This window comes from Hipposideros armiger, unplaced genomic scaffold (assembly GCF_001890085.2).
Source record: "Hipposideros armiger isolate ML-2016 unplaced genomic scaffold, ASM189008v1 scaffold_396, whole genome shotgun sequence".
NCBI lineage: Eukaryota > Metazoa > Chordata > Mammalia > Chiroptera > Hipposideridae > Hipposideros > Hipposideros armiger.
In genome coordinates, this window is record NW_017731746.1 from 1,899,900 (window position 1) to 1,916,644 (window position 16,745).

Below are 16,745 nucleotides of genomic sequence, written 5' to 3' on the forward strand. Positions count from 1 at the left end.
CTGTTCCCATCCCCCCAATTCCCCAATAAAAATCTTTAAAAAACAAAAATTCATCAAGCAGATGAAGAACTAGGAAGTTCACTGAGGAGACCTCTGCACTATAATACTTTTTCCCCCCTTTGCTCCCTGTCTTGTCCTGGTAGCCACAGATGTTACTTAAGCTAACTATGGCACTCAGGCCTAAAGAGATTGCCTATTCTTTAGCCATAAACTGCCTTTCCAGGGGTCACACCTAAGATCACAGTTCTATTTTCAAGGACCAATAAAAAGGTTCTGCAAATTGTCTAGTAGCAGGAAACCAGAGCTGGACACTTTCACGATTGTGCTACCTCTGTAGAGAAGGCTATTTAGAAATATAATCTTGTAGGGAACCCTCATGCACTGTTGGTGGGATGCAAATTGGTGCAGCCACTAAGGAAAACAGGTTGGAGTTTCCTAAAAATATCACAAAAAGAACTACCTTACGACCCAGCAATTCTACTTCTGGGTATTTATCTGAAGAAATCCAAAACACTAATTTGAAAAGATATATGCATCCCTATGTTAATTGTAGCATTTTTTACAATAGCCAAGATATGGAAGCAACCTAAGTGCCCATGAATAGACAATTGGCTAAAGAAATGTGGTACGTATACACAGTGGAATATTACTTGGCCTTAAAAAAGAATGAAATCTTACCATTTGTAACAACATGGATGAACCTGGAAGGTATTATGCTAAGTGAAATAAGTCAGACAGAGAAAGACAAATGCCATATGATCTCATTTATATGTGGAATCTAAAGAACAAAAATAAACAAACAAACAAAACAGAAACAGATTCATAGATACAGGGAACAAGTTGAGGGTTGTCAGATGGGAGGGAGGTTGGGGGGCGGGGGGAGCGGAAGGTGAAGGAATTAAGAAGTGCAAATTGGTAGTTACAAAATAGTCATGGGGATGTGAAGTACGGCATAGGAAATATAATCATTAATATTGTAATAACTATATATAGCTCCAAGTGGTTTTTAATTGGGGGGATAATTTTGTAAATTTTATAAATGTCTAACCAGCATAGTGCTGCTGTATACCTAAAATTAATATAAAATAATATTGAATGTCAACTGTAAGTGAAAACTTTAAAGAAGCGGGGACTGACAACCATGGCAGTCATGGAGTTGGCAGTGTGGATGCGGCTCAGTGTGGGGGGCGTGAGAGTCATGAAAGCCTGAAGCTTCAAGTTCAAATGGTCAGAGAATCTCGACTCCAACACAGGGTCAGTCCGGGAGACCAGTGAGGCCTTTGGAAAAAGAGAGCAGGCTGAAGAAGAACGATACTTCCAAGCATGGACTAGAGAACAACTGGCAGCCTTGAAGGAACACCATGAAGATGAGATCACTCATCGTAGAAAGGAGATTGAGCATCTGCAGAAAGAAATGGGGAGGCACAAGCAGGCCATCAATAAACTAAAAAGGCTGGCCAAGTGGCTCAGTTGGTTTAGAGTTGGCTTAAGAGCGCGAGCTCTGAGCAAGAGGGCCATTGGTTCGATTCCCACATGGGCCAGTGACCCTGTACCCAAGCTGAGCTGTTGCTGAGCTGCCAACAGGTGGCAGGATGGCTCAGCTGGTGTAACAACAAGATAGCCTGTTCGATGGTGGGCTATGCCCACCCACAACTAAGACTGAACTCAGCACCTTGAGCTGAGCTGCCACCCGGATGGCTCAGTGGATAGAGCATGCGCTCTTAACAATAAGTCTGCTGGTTCGAGTCCCACATGGGATGGTGGCTACGCCCACCCACAACTAAGATTGAACACAGCACCTTGAGCTTAGAGGCCACCAGCTGCCGATGGGAAGCCTGATGGCAACTGGTGCCCTCCACAACAAAGATTGTAGAACAATTTGGCTGGTCCCCTTCCCCAATGCCCCAATAAAATCTTAAAAAATAATAAGTAAATAAAATAAAAAAGAATGGTGATGATTAAGAGCACTCAGTTCCCCAATATAATAGCTACATATTATTGCCCACTTCTATGGAGACATAGTTCTGGTCTCATTAACATCTGACCATGCTGCCAACAGATTATAATAAATTGTCATCATTGAAAAAAAAAAAAAGAAGGGGGAAAAAGGTGAAGGGGGATAAGAGGCTCAAATTTCCAGTTATAAAATAAATAAGTCTTGGGGATGTAATATACAGCATAAGGAATGTAGTCAATAATATTGTGATAGCGTTGTACGGCGTCAGATGGTCGCTGGACTTGCCATGGTGACCACTTCTTTAGGTATATAAATGTTGAATAACTGGTGTACACCTGAAACTAATATAATATTGTATGTTAGCTACATTTTAGTAAAAATCTTTAAAGAAAAAAGAAGTACACTCTTGTTACAAGGTCCTGCATACAAAGGAGGCATGGTACACATATCAACTCCATGACAATTCCACAAGATGGCCATGGACCCCCATCAATGTTACCCATCAGCAACCACCCTTGAACTAACTCAGAAAGTACCCAGGGGGTTATGGCATCATACATGGGGACAGTGTCAGTTCTTCCTTGATTTGAGCAGACCATATTAAATTTATACCTAAAGAACTAGTTTCCAGATTTCAGCTACATGTTATTTTCAAATTAATGAATCAGTTACAATCGCTGGTGAACAGTAATTTTAGGAAAACTGAATAAGCAAAATGAATAGCTACAATTCTCTGGGTGATGACCAGAACATAAACAATGCTGGGAGCCGATGAGGTAGAAAGATACCTGGTGAGCTGAGCTAGCTGGTTGTAGTGCCCCGGGAAAGGGGAAATATCTGTCAAATGGAATATAAATTCTGCAAACTAAACCTGGTAGTTTGGAGAAAATGTTTTAACCTACCCGCTCCCCTTCCTGTGTGTAATGCTGCTTTCCTACTTTTCAACTTGAGTTTACTCTGGAAGTGGAACATTTATTCCAACAAAATGTACCTGGTGAGGTCTCTCAGTGATTAAAGACATCTATTTAGTATACATTAATTCCAGTAGAGTACTTGTGCTACTCATCCCTCTGTAGGCTGATGCTGCATTTTCTTCAGGTGTATAAATTGAACAGGCAGTTTTTACCTGCTATAAGTCCAAAAAAAAAATTATATATGCTCCTTGGGTTCATTAGCCTTTAGTCTTGGTTAGTGACTACCAGGTGTTGCTAAAGCATATTTGGAAAAGAATTTTCTCTGTTGAAAGTTATTTTGGAAATCAGAATATTATACTGCAAGTCATGGAAGAGGAAAAATGTTGTACTATAAAGCTTAGCCAGGTGTGATATAATCATTTTATTGAGGACATGGTATGAGCAAATTTTTTTTCTTAAGTAATGAACACATTTGCTTGTAGTTTGAGTTTAAAAAAGCTATTATAGGACTAGCCGAGTGGCTCAGTTGGTTAAGAGTTAGCTTAAGAGCGTGAGCTCTGAGCAACAGGGCCGCTGGTTTGATTCCCACATGAGCTAGTGACGCTGAGCCATAGGTGAGCTGACCCTGAGATGCCAACAGGTGGCAGGATGGCTCAGCTGGTGAGAGCACATGCTCCTAACAACAAGACTGCTGGATGGTGGGCTATGCCTGCCCGCAACTAAGATTGTAACACAGCACCTTGAGCTTAGAGGCCACCAGCTGCCAGATGGAGACTGGCGCCCTACACAACTAAGATTGAAGAACAACAACTTGGCTGGTCCCCCTCCCCAATTCCCCAACATTGTTTCCCTCCCCCAATTCCCCAATTAAAAATAAATAAATAATAAATAAACAAATGAGAAAAAGAAAGCTATTATATTTCCTTAAAAAATATATAGAAAGTTGAAACTGTGAAATCCATTTTAGCATGTCAAAAACATTTGGGCTTTAAGATAGTATCACAGATGTAAATATATCCAAGTTCAAATTATTTAGCATTCTAGATTCTAAATATTTTAAATTGAAGTTAAATGAAATCAAGTGTAAATTTATCTGTGATTTTTTTTCTTTCTTCTGGTTATTTTTAGGTAAATAGGATGTGAGACTAGCAAACAATGTTTGCTGTGAGGACCCATTATTGTGATTGAATTCCAAGCAGCATTTTTTAGTCATATCTCATTCCTACAAAAAAAAAAAAAGGAATTCTGTTGTGTTTTAAACAGAGACACTGAAAACCTCAATTCTATTTGTGAATGTTTTTCTTTTTAAAAGTATCTTTCCTACAGATAGATTCTCTAGAACCCAGCCAACAATACAGGCCTAACACTTTAGTTAACAGCTCAAAATCCAAAAAATAGGGTAGAAGGGAAGAAAGAGTGACTAATAACAAAATGAAAATGGTTAATACATCTTGGGAAGCACTTTACTAAAATAAATAGGTGACTTCACTGGGAATAGCACACTCTCCAGAAACCATATTTACCGCAGATCACCCAAACTATTATACTCAGTATTAACTAAAAGGCCAAAGGATTGGATTTATGTAATGTTTTTTAAATACACATTTTATAAATATAAGGATACTGTGTACATTATCAAATAATTGATATATATATTCCTGAAGTGTCATATTTTCTGATTCTTGTTGATCTGTTTGAACTAGGGACAAAAAAAGTTGAGATAATTGAATTAGACCCGATCAACTACTAAGATTGAACCCAGAAGATCCCAAAGTTCATAAGTTAAGTCTGTGCCATCTATGCTTCTCACCAGAAAAGTGAAAAACAGGCTGATATAAATTATAAGGATATCTGATGATCTTATAAGAACATCACACAGAATCTTTAAAAGTTTTAGCCCTGGTAGGATTCCTAGATGAGAATGGGCAGCTATTTCATCTTTTATTTTGGTTGCCTCCTCACTTTTTTTTTTTGGTCATGACTTCAACCAGGACCCTTTGGAAGGTAACAATTTATTTATGAATGCAAATCCTTTTGCTTTGCCTGGTCTCATTTCTCCAGTGCTGTGGGGTGAGATCCCACCAGACAGTGAGTGGCCTGTTTTAAATTCTTAGGCTCCTCTCCCTCCCACTCACTTCTTGCCCTCCTCCCCTTCACATTCCTGCAACTTAGAAAGACAGTGAGGAAAACAAGGCTTCACAAGTTAACATTTTAAAGGAACCACTAGCCACCTCTCTCTAGGATGGGCACAAGGTGTAGGGTTATTCCCTTTTTCTAGTGGGTATTTTAAAATCTGGGTGGGAGATGACATGTTACAAATTTATTATTTAAAAAATTGTAAGGGGAGTCTTTTTAAACGTAAAAAGAGCCTTTTCACATTTCTCTACCACCTTTCCATTGGCTGTGTAGAAATAAAGACCAACAAATGAGAACAGAGTTAGCGACAGCAAGGAAGTCAGCCACCTTCACTGAGTTTGGTGGCGACTCAGGCAGGCAGCGAGAAAAGAGGCAAGCTGCAGGTATGCTCTGATTGGAGCGTGTTGGCCTGTGGAAGCTGGAGGCCTCCTAACAAGAAGCTGGGCATCTTGTGTGATTGGCTTGGGGAACATATTTGGCTTTCTCTGATTGGTCCCGAGTTAGAAGCAGGGGCAAAAATTAGGGAAGCTGGCAGTCAACGACGGATTCCTGCCCATTCTAGGCCAATGACTGCAGGGGCTGTTGTTCGGTTTCCCCAGCTGCTTGCTGCAGAGGCTGTGGGTCAGGGTTCTGTTGTCACCCATGATCTGGCCGTTGTCCTGTATATTCAGTCTCTCAGCTGGGTAGAGACCCAGGGTTTTCTTTTCCCTGACAGCTTTCTAGCTTCAGATTTTTGCTTTACTTGGAACAACATAATTTTCCTATTTTTGTTAAGGAGAAACGGAGACATTAGGATATAAAAAGTATAAGAAAAAACACATAAATAGTGCTAGTGAGGGTCAGGCCAGAGAAAATCATCTCGGCCTTCCGGTTCCCCATTTCCCTACAGAACTCGCATTTCCATTACAACCGACTCCTCAGCAGTTTTCCCTTCCTTTGGGGGAGGTCCGGGCTAGCCCGCCCCCTCTTTCTTCGCCGATAGCCTATTGGGGCCGGGAGGAAGGTCGTTGCCCCAGGCCCCTGTCCCCCTCCCCCACGGCGCGGCCCCAGCGCTGCTTCCCCCTCTCCGTGCCCTTCAGTCCCCGCTGGGCCCCCTTCCGGCCCCCTCCCTCGAGCGCGCGCCGGCGTCTCCCGGCCACTAGTTCTGCGCGTTCCTGGACGGACGCGGCCCCTCTGGTCCTGCAGCAGCTTCCCTGGACCGCCGGAGATGTCAGGTCAGCGCTCCCCTCCCCGATTCGTTGCCGGGAGAGGCCGTTCTCCGAACGCGTCCTGGGTCAGGACTAAGCAGGTCCTCTCTGGTCACAACCCTCCATTTCCACTTTGGGGGGCGGGCGAAGGCTGGGTGGACTCCTCGCAGTCACCATTCCCCAGTCGTTCCTCCTCAGCTGTGGAAAAAGCAGCCCTCCTTTCCCTTCTGAGAGGAGCCGTACTTCCCCTTCAACTTGCCCTCCGTGGAGGCGTCCGTGGATGCCCGTTGGTGTGAGAGCACGGCTCTCCCCTTTCTCTTGGGGGAGCTCCCACGGCCCCTCTCCTCCTGCCGCGAAGCCCCCGCGGGCGCAGCGGCGGTGGCTGAGCTCTCGCCATCTTGCGTGGAGGAGGAGTCGCGGCCGCCGCCATGCGGAGAGGCCGGCAGCGAGGCAGGGAGGGAGGGGGGCGGCGGGCGAAGGAGGGGGCAGAGGAGCCGAGTTAGCTCAGCCCGGGCGGCGACTTCGGCGGCGCCCTGAAAGCGGGCAGCGGCGGAGGTAAGGGGGGCCGGCCGGCCGGTGGAGCCGCGGGCGCGGGCAGCTTGGCGGAGCGGCCCTCACAGCCGAGCGAGGGCGGGGGCGGAGGAGGCCGCTGAGAGGGGCCGGGTGGGGGCGGGCGGAGGTTTCCGAGGAGGAAGGAGCCGCCGCCATTTTGGGAGCTTCGAGTCAACAATAAAGGACCGAGGTTGCCGAGCCGGGAGTGGCCTCAGTGGTAGGACTCGGGCCTGAGCCGCGGAGAGTGGGGTGAGGTGGGGAGGTGGGGGTAGGGTGTCGAGATGAGTGGTGCGGTCGGGGCTGCGGGAAGCCCGTCGGCCAGCTTTGGGGGCCACTCTGAGGCGGAGGCCTAAGGCCTGGGTGGACCCTGCGGAGGAAGGCGGGCGGCAGCTTTGTGCGGTGGTGGCGTCTGAGTTGAACGTGGGGCTGTGCGCGGCGGGGTCCGTAGAGGGAGCGGGCCAGGTACTCGGAGGAGCTTTAAAGAAGACGAGGGAATGTGGGACCATGGGGGCGGCAAGGACTTAGAGTGATGTTGGAGGTTATAGGGTACGAGGCAGCCCTATAGGGGGCGGCAGGGATGTGCAGTAGTGGAGGACTCGGTTTAGAAGGGGACCAGCAGCTGCTTGATTGAAATAAGGCTTTGTAGGTCGGTAACGAGAGGGTGATCCTGGAGCCCCCCGAGTCATGGAGGAAAGGAGGGCTTTTTGGGTTAAGGGTTTCTCTTTGGGGCCTCAGAGGAGGAGTCCCTATTGTTTCCTACCCGCGGAGCTGGTTCCCTGCCCTTGTTGCGCAGATAGGATTGCAGAGCCCCAACCCTTTGTGTTTATGGTCACAGGGAGCTGACTTGAAGTGTGTGTGTCCGTGTGGGGTGTTTTTTTGGAGGGTGGGGAGGCGACAGGGAGAGCAAGGAAGTATTGTCCTACAATGAGGGGGTCCAAATCATTGGCTTGTTTCCTTCCCTTAGCGCTCACTCCCTTTTCCACAGTCCCCTTTTCCCCTCAGAATAAAACAGGCCAACTTGCAGATCCAGCTTACCGAAACTGCGCTGCTTTTGCAAACAAAAGCTCTCGTCGGAGATGACGATACTGTTTTGGGTGTGAAACTGTCAGTTGCTAACTACAATCTGGAAAGTGGTGTAATTAATTCCGAATGGGGCTCCTCCTAACTAACCTACATTTCGTTCGTACTTTTTAAAATGTAGAAATATAATTTACACATCTAAATGGGGAAGGGGTAGGAGGAATATTTCCTTCTCGGAGACGTAAAGCTGCAGTGCAGGTTTCAGTTTAATTAAGGAGGGGAGCAATTATCCCAGTCACAGTTTGGATGTAGGGAAATAGGAGGTATTATCAATACATGCATGATAGATAGTAATGATATCATTTAATCTTTAGAGGTTGCCCTCTTCATCCTTTAGTACTTTGCAAACAAATAAGTCTTCTGGTGTGAATTACGTGATACTGTTGCTCGTAATAGAAACCTGTCAATACAGGATACCATTTGCTGCCTTGAAATTAGGTGACTGTTAACCACGATCTGCTTAAGAGGTTAATCAGATTCTGGGAGACTTTGAAATATACTTCTTTGTGTGTATGATAACCTGATTTGCTTGTGAGCAACTTTATTTTCAATTTTTAAAAAAGTAAGACATAATGAAGTATTTTAGAAAAATTTAATTGAGAAGACTTTATGTATGGCACAAATTAATAAAACTGGTGTATTTTTGGTAAGAAATGTAAAGGAGTTGAAAAGGAGCAAACCCAACAGAGTAGGCCTTTATTTTCTGGCCTTTGTAAATTAAGTTTTTATTTACTATATTTTAGAATAAGAATTCGGTTCTGGGAATAATTAACAATGGAGATTAAGCAGGTCTTTTTTTTAACAACTTGTAATTAATACTCTGGGTTTCTTGGGAAATTGGATTCAAGTCACTAGAGTATTTAGTCTTGCACAGATTTTTACTTTTTTTCAACACAGGCACTTTTTAGTTTTTATAATTTTTTAATACTATTGTACTTCTTGAAAAGTGTTATTGAAATATAGCTAATAGTTTTTTAGTATTCAAATTTTATAGTTCCTAACGAGTTTCTTGGCTGTTTTTCAAGCTAGTGATTTTGACATGTAGACATGTCTATATCCCTGCTTCAGTTATTGTTTCAAAGGGCAAAAACTTACAGGGAAAAAAAGGAAAATGCATTTTTCTTCATGAAGTTTTTAACTTCTGTAGTTGAAATTCATAAGTGCACAAATGTGTTTTTTTCTGAAGGTATAAAATTAAGTCAAAAGCTCACTTTTCCAGGATTCTCAGTTGCTGTTAGAAATAGAAAAATTAATGAATTATCTTGCCTTGTTCATATGTAGATTTACATTAGTTAAGTTGTGTGCTACTTTGAGTTGTAATGCAATGAGTTATAATGAATCATTGACTTTTAGAGGTGTCAGGGACTTTTAGAGAATTAATAGGAGGACATGGAAGGGAAGAGGTTGCGATTTGACAACTAATGCTAATTTAATCACAGTATCTTTCTGCCTAATAGTCTCTGGGTTGCTTTGAACTGTTTGAAATTGGTCTCAGTGTGGGTTTGGTTTTTGAGGCAATTCATCTTTTTTGTGTTTCTCCTAGCTTGGCTAATGATTTGGTTTAAGTGCAGCTGTATTCTTAAATCTTTAAAGGAGTTCTTTAAAAGGGAAACAAAAGTTATTTTTCTTTCCTGTGTTTGCTAACTTAACTTTTTCTTTGTTTCAGATTGAAGTGAGTGAATTCAGATACATAACTCAACCTTGTTAGAGAGCTTTTTTAAAAATAAAAAGTTGATTTGGTGCATGAGAGCAAGTTACTGCTGCTTCTGTTCAGAGACTTACAGGTGCTTGCCTGCATTGCAATAAAGGACTCAATATTGAGCAAGACTTATATTTATCTCTTCGTTTTGGAGAGCCTAATAAACTGTTATTACAGTTTCTCTACTGACTTTCAAAAGTTTTGAAGTTTGAAAAAGACATCTTTACAATTAATAAATACAGTATGAGCACGGCCAGAACAGAGAACCCTGTTATAATGGGTCTGTCCAGTCAAAATGGTCAGCTGAGGGGCCCTGTGAAGCCCAGTGGTGGCCCCGGAGGAGGGGGCGCACAGACACAGCAGCAGATGAACCAACTGAAAAACACCAACACAATCAATAATGGCACTCAGCAGCAAGCACAGAGTATGACCACCACTATTAAGTAAGTGTTAGAATAAATAGTAAACACACTTGGGGTGGGGAACCAAGGAGATTTGTTTTGGTTACTTTGTTGTTTGTTGACTACTATGTGTATACCTTAATTTAACTGTTTTGATTGCAGATAGAAGACAGATGACTGTTTTATGGCCATCAGATATTTGCAATAGAATAATGTATTTCTGTCATAATTAAGGTTTAAGTAATGAATGTAGGCACAGATACATATTAATTTTGTATAGATTATTTTTTGAAACATTTTCGTTTTCATAATTAGCTCAGATTCACCTTGTTTTTGCCAGTATGGCTTTTCCCTACTATTGTGACTATAGCTTACCCTAGTTTAAATGGCATTTAAAGTCAATTTTAAATTTTAAATTTAAGGACTTGCCCAACTTTCTGAACTTCAAACATAATTCACTCATAAAAAATTTATCCATAACTTTTTTTTTTAGTTTATGGAACTTTGCTTTTCTATTTTTTTCTTTTTTAAAAAATAAGCTTTCTTCTCTTCTTAGAAAATAAAAAGCCGTTAAATATAGGGAACTCAGGATTTTGAACTCTTAGAAACATGTATCTCTGAATAGGCCCAAACTTCCCTTGTTGACTTAAGAGCCTCATCTTACTACAGAATATATTTTCCTTTAAATCTGAAAGTTTGTAGGCTGTCATCTTTTAAGTGTTCATTTTAAATTATTTGGTAACTATCACTCTAAAGATTTAGTTAATAGAAAATTAACATTTAAGACTTGACCCCATTTGAGGTTTGGCTTTGTTTGTTGTTAAGAATTTAGCCATGAAAATTGATTTAACCTCTAGAAATCTTCAAAGATGATGAAACTGGTTCACTGAACTAAAGTGTGTTTAATTTCAGTCTAGATTTTTCCCATGCTCATTAAGAAGCACTCATAAAGAAAAATAGCCTTTATAAGCTACCAGAATATCATATAGATGGTTACTGCTGTGTAGTTCACTAGTGACCTATAAGAATTAATTTCCAGAAGAATTGGTTTGGTCACTGGGTGAATTGTAATTAATGCATATTCTATTTTTTTTAAGGTTGAAGGCTTTAATTGGTAAAATATTTTTTAAATTGTAGTTTGTTTTTACAAAATACGAATAAGCTGGCAAAATTTGGGCCATTTTTAATCCTTAAGGATACAAGAAGGGGCCGGCCCAGTGGCGCATTGGTTAAGAGTTGACTTGGGACATAGGCTCTGAGCAGCAGGGCCCCAGTTTGGATCCCTCGTGCAGGCCAGTGACGCTGCACCCTCTACAGCTAAGATGGTGAACAACACTTTGACCTGGAGCTGGGCTGCTGTGAGTCGCTGGTGACGGCATAGGCTACAGTGGGGCTGGCCAGCAGCTGGCGTCCGCTTTCGTGAGCGGCTGTCCAATGGCCAGTGGCCGGCGAGCGACTGCCTCACCCGGGAAGAGCGCAGTGATAATACCAACATGGGTCAGTGAAGCTGCGTCCTCCACAGCTAGACTGAAGAACAAAAGGACAGCAACTTGTCTGTTCTTTTCCCCCAATTCCCCAGTAATATCTTAAAAAAAAAAAAAGATAAAAGCATAATGCTGTATTATTATGAGAATATTTTCTACTTCTGATTTCAGACAACAGTGGATTTTACTTTTTCTTTTTTGCTTTTCCTAGGATTAATGGTTTCTTTTCAATTCTGTGGGTTCTTTAAATCTCAGTTCAAATGTCATTTTTTTCCATGAAGGCTACCAGATCCCATCAAGTGTTTCAGAACTCTTCTAATACTTGTCTCTATCACTTATTTTCATTTTAAATACTCTGGTTTATAAATTCCTTGTGGGCAGGTTTTACATTGTATCTACTGCATTTTTATTCACTGTTGAATTTGACAGTGTGGTAAGCTTGTCTACTAGGATGTTCAGCTAACATTTTTGCTCAAACTTTGGTATGGTATAGGCTGAGGTAAAAGGCTTTAGTATCCTTAGAATTGGTAGCAAATAGTTACTTGTGTTAGAATATCTTGGATTATTTGGGACCCAGTGTTAAGTAAAATAAATGCTCATCTTTCTAAATCAAAACTCTTGTGATGTTTTGGAAGCTCTAATTATACAGGAATTGCTATAATGAAAACTTACATAGAACACAGTCGAACATGTTTTTGCTTTATTGACATTTTTTTTTTCTGTTAGATGCTTTGTGTTAGATGAATTGGGGGTTTTAGCCTGACCTAAAAGAGATTTTTAAAATTATAATTTCCTTGTTTTTTTCTTTTATAGATTCAAGCATCCCCAGTAAAAAAGATAAAGAGATATTCATTAACAGCTAATACTGAGTTATTTTGCCAGACACTGCGCTGAGTGCTTTATATAAATTGCTTGATATAATTCTTAACCCATTTTATATATGAGAGAATGGAAGCTTAGAAAAGTAACTTCTGTGGTCATAGAACTAATAAGTGATAGAGTCATGGCTTGAATTCAGGTCTGAAACTTTAGAGCCCTTGGTTTTAACTAGTCACCAGAAGTTACAAACTCAGATGCCTACAGAAGACTGCCAAATGAGAGGGTACTTGCCCTATTCAAAGGGTTTAGCTGCTTGATTTTAAACTCCAGTTCTAAGCTTGATCAAACTGTTGCCGTGCAGAAATTGGAACCAGTGTTGCTAAAGCTTCCCGTTTTTCAAGAAAAGCCAGAATCGGGACTTTTATACAAACTATAATTTTTTAATGTGAGCAACTAATTTAAATAAAAATACACACTATATGTAGATCAAACAAAACGCATGAATTCCCAGTTCTGACAACTGTTGTCACACTGTGATGCTTAAGAAGATGGTTGCCTTAATCTTTCCCATTGGTTTTTATTTTTCTTCTTTTTTTTCGGTATCTTCCCTAGATTGTTCTTTGTAAGGAGAGCGGTTTTTCTACTTATCTCTGTTAACTATATTCTTAAGTAAATGGTAACATATTAAACTTACTGTGTTTTTTAGAACTTAATTATAATTGACATGAGTTATCTTTGAATTATTAGAATAATGATGCTGTCAATTCTGATACTTTAATTTTATTATATTCTTTCTAGACCTGGTGATGACTGGAAAAAGACTTTAAAACTCCCTCCAAAGGATCTAAGAATCAAAACTTCGGTAAGTTGGTTGTAAAATTCAAGTGGAAAATGGTGTGGAAACTAATAAAAGTGAAGTAGTTAATAACAATAGGCAGTATGTGTTCACTCTTAAATGTGTTGAAATTGTATAGATCATATATGATGAAGTGCCAAAAATTTCCACTATTTGGAGGAGTTATATTAATGTGTACCTACATATTGTGTTTATATGTATGAGTTTCTTACCTAATTATGGAGTACTTTTATGGTTTTCAAGGCATTTTTCTCAAAATTCTCTTTTGTTCCCAGCAGCAGTTAAGATTTAGGTTAGGTATTATTTCTGTTTTGTGGATGAGAAAATGGAAGTTGAGGGGTTAGTTCTCTTAGCCCAGTGGTTGTTTTTCAACCAGGGGTGATTTTTACTCTAGAGGGGGTATTTAGCAATAGCTAGAAACATTTTTGGTTATCACATCTGGGGAAATGCTACAGGGCAGCCTCTTACAACAAAGAAGTTCCTGGCCCAAATGTCAATATTGCTGAACTTGAGATAACCTGGTTTAGACTAGGATATTTTATAGCCAGCGAGTGGTGGAGCTAAGGTTTGACTTCACATCTTATAATTTGCAATTCACAGCATGATTCTTACATAGAAATAGTACTACTCCACCTGTGCTTAGAAGAATATGACCATAGGGTGTCCTTTCTCCAGAACACAATTTTTAAATGGCTTGTGGTTATTCTTTAGGAATAGATGAAATACAGATTAAGACAGAACTAATCTGCATATATTTATATTTTAAATGGGGTAAAGAATTTAGTCTCAAACTTTCTTAAGCATGCTAACTACCAAAGGAACTTGGCTGTCCTTGATTCTTTTGTTGTTTGTTTGACTAGGATGTGACTTCCACAAAAGGAAATGAGTTTGAAGATTATTGTTTGAAACGGGAGTTACTGATGGGAATTTTTGAAATGGGCTGGGAAAAGCCATCTCCTATTCAGGTATGTTTCCCCTTTTTATCACATGGATAATGTTATGAATTAAGCATTACACAACTTTTCTTTTTGATTTGTGATGATAAAATGAACCAATACTTCTCACGTGTGTACACACCCACACATGTATATGTGCACATACACACTTTCTGAATCTTTTAAGGGTAAGTTAACAAAATCATGGCCCGCTCATTACCTCTAAATATTTCACCGTATTTCCTAGGAGTAAGGATATTCTCTTGTATAACCATAGTACAGTTATTTTCAGTCAAATTAACATTAATACAACATTTCTATCTCATCTGTTATTTTTATTCTAATTTTTAATTGACCCCAGTGTCCTTTTTAGCATTTTTTTTTTTTTTGTCCTCTGCAGGAACTTTCCTAGGATCAGGTATTTCATATAGTTGTTATGTCTTTAATCTCTTTTAATCGTATTTTCTGGTCTCTGTGACACTGACATATTAAAAATACAGCCCCCAGGACCAACCGAGTGGCTCAGTTGGTTAAGAGCTCACTCAAGAGTGCAAGCTTTGAGCAACAACAGCTCGATGCCTGGCCCGAGCTGAGCTGCCAATAGGCAGCAGGATGGCTCAGCTAAAAAAAATAAATACAAGGGCCGGCCAAGTGGCTCAGTTGGTTAAGAACTTGCTCAAGAGTGTGAGCTCTGAGCAACAGGGTCGCCGGTTTGATTCTTGGCCTGAGCTGAGCCGCCAACAGGTGGCTGGATGGCTCAGCTAAAAAATAAATAAATAAATAAATAAATACACACAAAAAATACAGCCCCCCCCCCTTTTTTTCTTCTTCTTCTTCTAGCTGAGTCATCCTGCCACCTGTTGGCAGCTCAACTTGGGCCAGGAATTGAACCGGTGACCCTGTTGCTCAGAGCTCGCACTCTTGAGCGAGCTCTTAACCAACTGAGCCACTGGGCCGGGCCTCCCCCTTCCGCCCCTTTTATAATAGAACATTTCTCATTTGGGGTTTGGCTCATGTTTCCACATGATTAGATTCAAGTTGTATATTCTTAGCCAGAATGTTGCAGAAGTAATGTTATGGTCTTTTCAGGGTATCACATTTGTAGGTATAGACAAGTGTCCATTTATTTCGCATTGATGATTTTAATTTTGATTACTCTGTCAAGGTGGTGTCTGATTTTATTGTATATTTGCTTTTTTTTTTTCCTCCTTGAAACTCATAAGCAGTCTATAGGGATTACTTTAATATTGTACAGAGATCCTACTCTTCATCATTTCCCATAGTGTTAGCATCCATTGATGGTCCTTGCAAGGTGTAATCTTTGTTGGATTATGAGTTTCCAACTCTGGTACTCCCTCCACGTTTGGCCTTAAAAAGAAGATCCTTCCCTTATCTCCTCCCTCTGTATCTATAATCAATGTGGGCTCATGAATTCCTTTTTTTCCCCCCAGTGATATTTTGATGCTCAGACTGTTCCAGATTTGGCCAGTGTGAGCTCCCTCAAGCTGGTTCCTGTGTTTTGAAAGGCGCCCCTCTTTATCTTTTTTTTTTTTCTAATAGACTATTTTTTAGAGCAGTTTTAAGTTCATGGCAATTGAATAGATGATACAGAGATTTCCCATAAATCTCTGCCCCTGATCCTGCACAGCTTTCCTCATTATCAGCATTCCCCATGAGAATGATACATTTCTTAAAACTGGTGACCTGCATTGACACACATCACCCAAATTCCATAGTTTACATTAGAGTTCACTCTTAGTGCAATACAGTCTATATGAATTTGAATAAATGTATCATGACATATATCCACCATTATAGTATTATACAGAGTAGTTTCATTCTCCTAGAAATTTTCTGTGCTCCACATCTTCACACCTTCCTCCCCTCTTTCTAGAGCACACTTCTGTTTTGGTATATCATGATACCAGGCTTATCTGTACATACTCTGCCCCAGCCTTGGAATCAGCCATTTCTCCAAGGAGCCCTGATTCCAATTGCTCCTTGACCCTTTCAGTGGAATGAGCAAGGGAATATATGTACACAGTTGTACTTCATTCAGGTGTGATAAAAAAATATGGTGAATGTTTACATTTTAAAAAATTCCAGTAAAAGACACATTGCCATTAATCTCCCTCAAAATACTCCCCCTCGTTTCGAACACACTTATCCCATTCTTGGCCATTTTCTGAAGCAGTTCTGGAAGTCCTCTTTCGTGAGTGTCTTTGTGAGCGTTGAAACGATGTGTGTAGAAAATGGCCTGAGAAATAGGCAAACGGTTTCATCCTCCATCATGACGATGCTCCCATATTACATATCGCTTCTAGTATATGGCAGTTTCTGTCAAATAAAAACATTATGATGTGTTCTCATCCACCTTATTCACCGGATCTGGCACCATGCAACTTCTGGCTTTTCCCCAAAGTCAAAATGACCATGAAAGGTAAACGTTTTGAATCGATTCAGGACCTCGAGATAGCCACGACTGCTCAACTAGAGACACTCATGAGAGAGTACTTCCAGAACTACTTCAGAAAGTGACAAGACCAATACAATAGGATAAGTGTGTTTGAAGTGAGGGGGGAGTATTTTGAGGGGGATTAATGATGTGTCTTTTACTGTAATAAATTTTTAAAATTTAAACAGCCACTGTATTTTTTTGATCACAGCTCAGATGTATGCACATGCATGCATACACATACATACATGTATACATAAAAACATACAT

At 40.7% G+C, this 16,745-nt stretch overlaps 1 protein-coding gene across 1 annotated transcript in view; it reads left to right on the forward strand.

Moving 5' to 3' along the window:
* Positions 1–6,875: 6,875 nt before the first annotated feature.
* DDX6 (DEAD-box helicase 6) overlaps positions 6,876–16,745 on the forward strand; it is a 55,084-nt gene continuing 45,214 nt past the window's right edge. The window contains exons 1-4 of the mRNA XM_019663580.1: positions 6,876–6,963; positions 9,493–9,968; positions 13,028–13,091; positions 13,946–14,050. Coding sequence (XP_019519125.1) covers positions 9,769–9,968; positions 13,028–13,091; positions 13,946–14,050 — 369 coding nt within the window. The 5' untranslated portion in view covers positions 6,876–6,963; positions 9,493–9,768. The remainder of the gene's footprint in view (positions 6,964–9,492; positions 9,969–13,027; positions 13,092–13,945; positions 14,051–16,745) is intronic.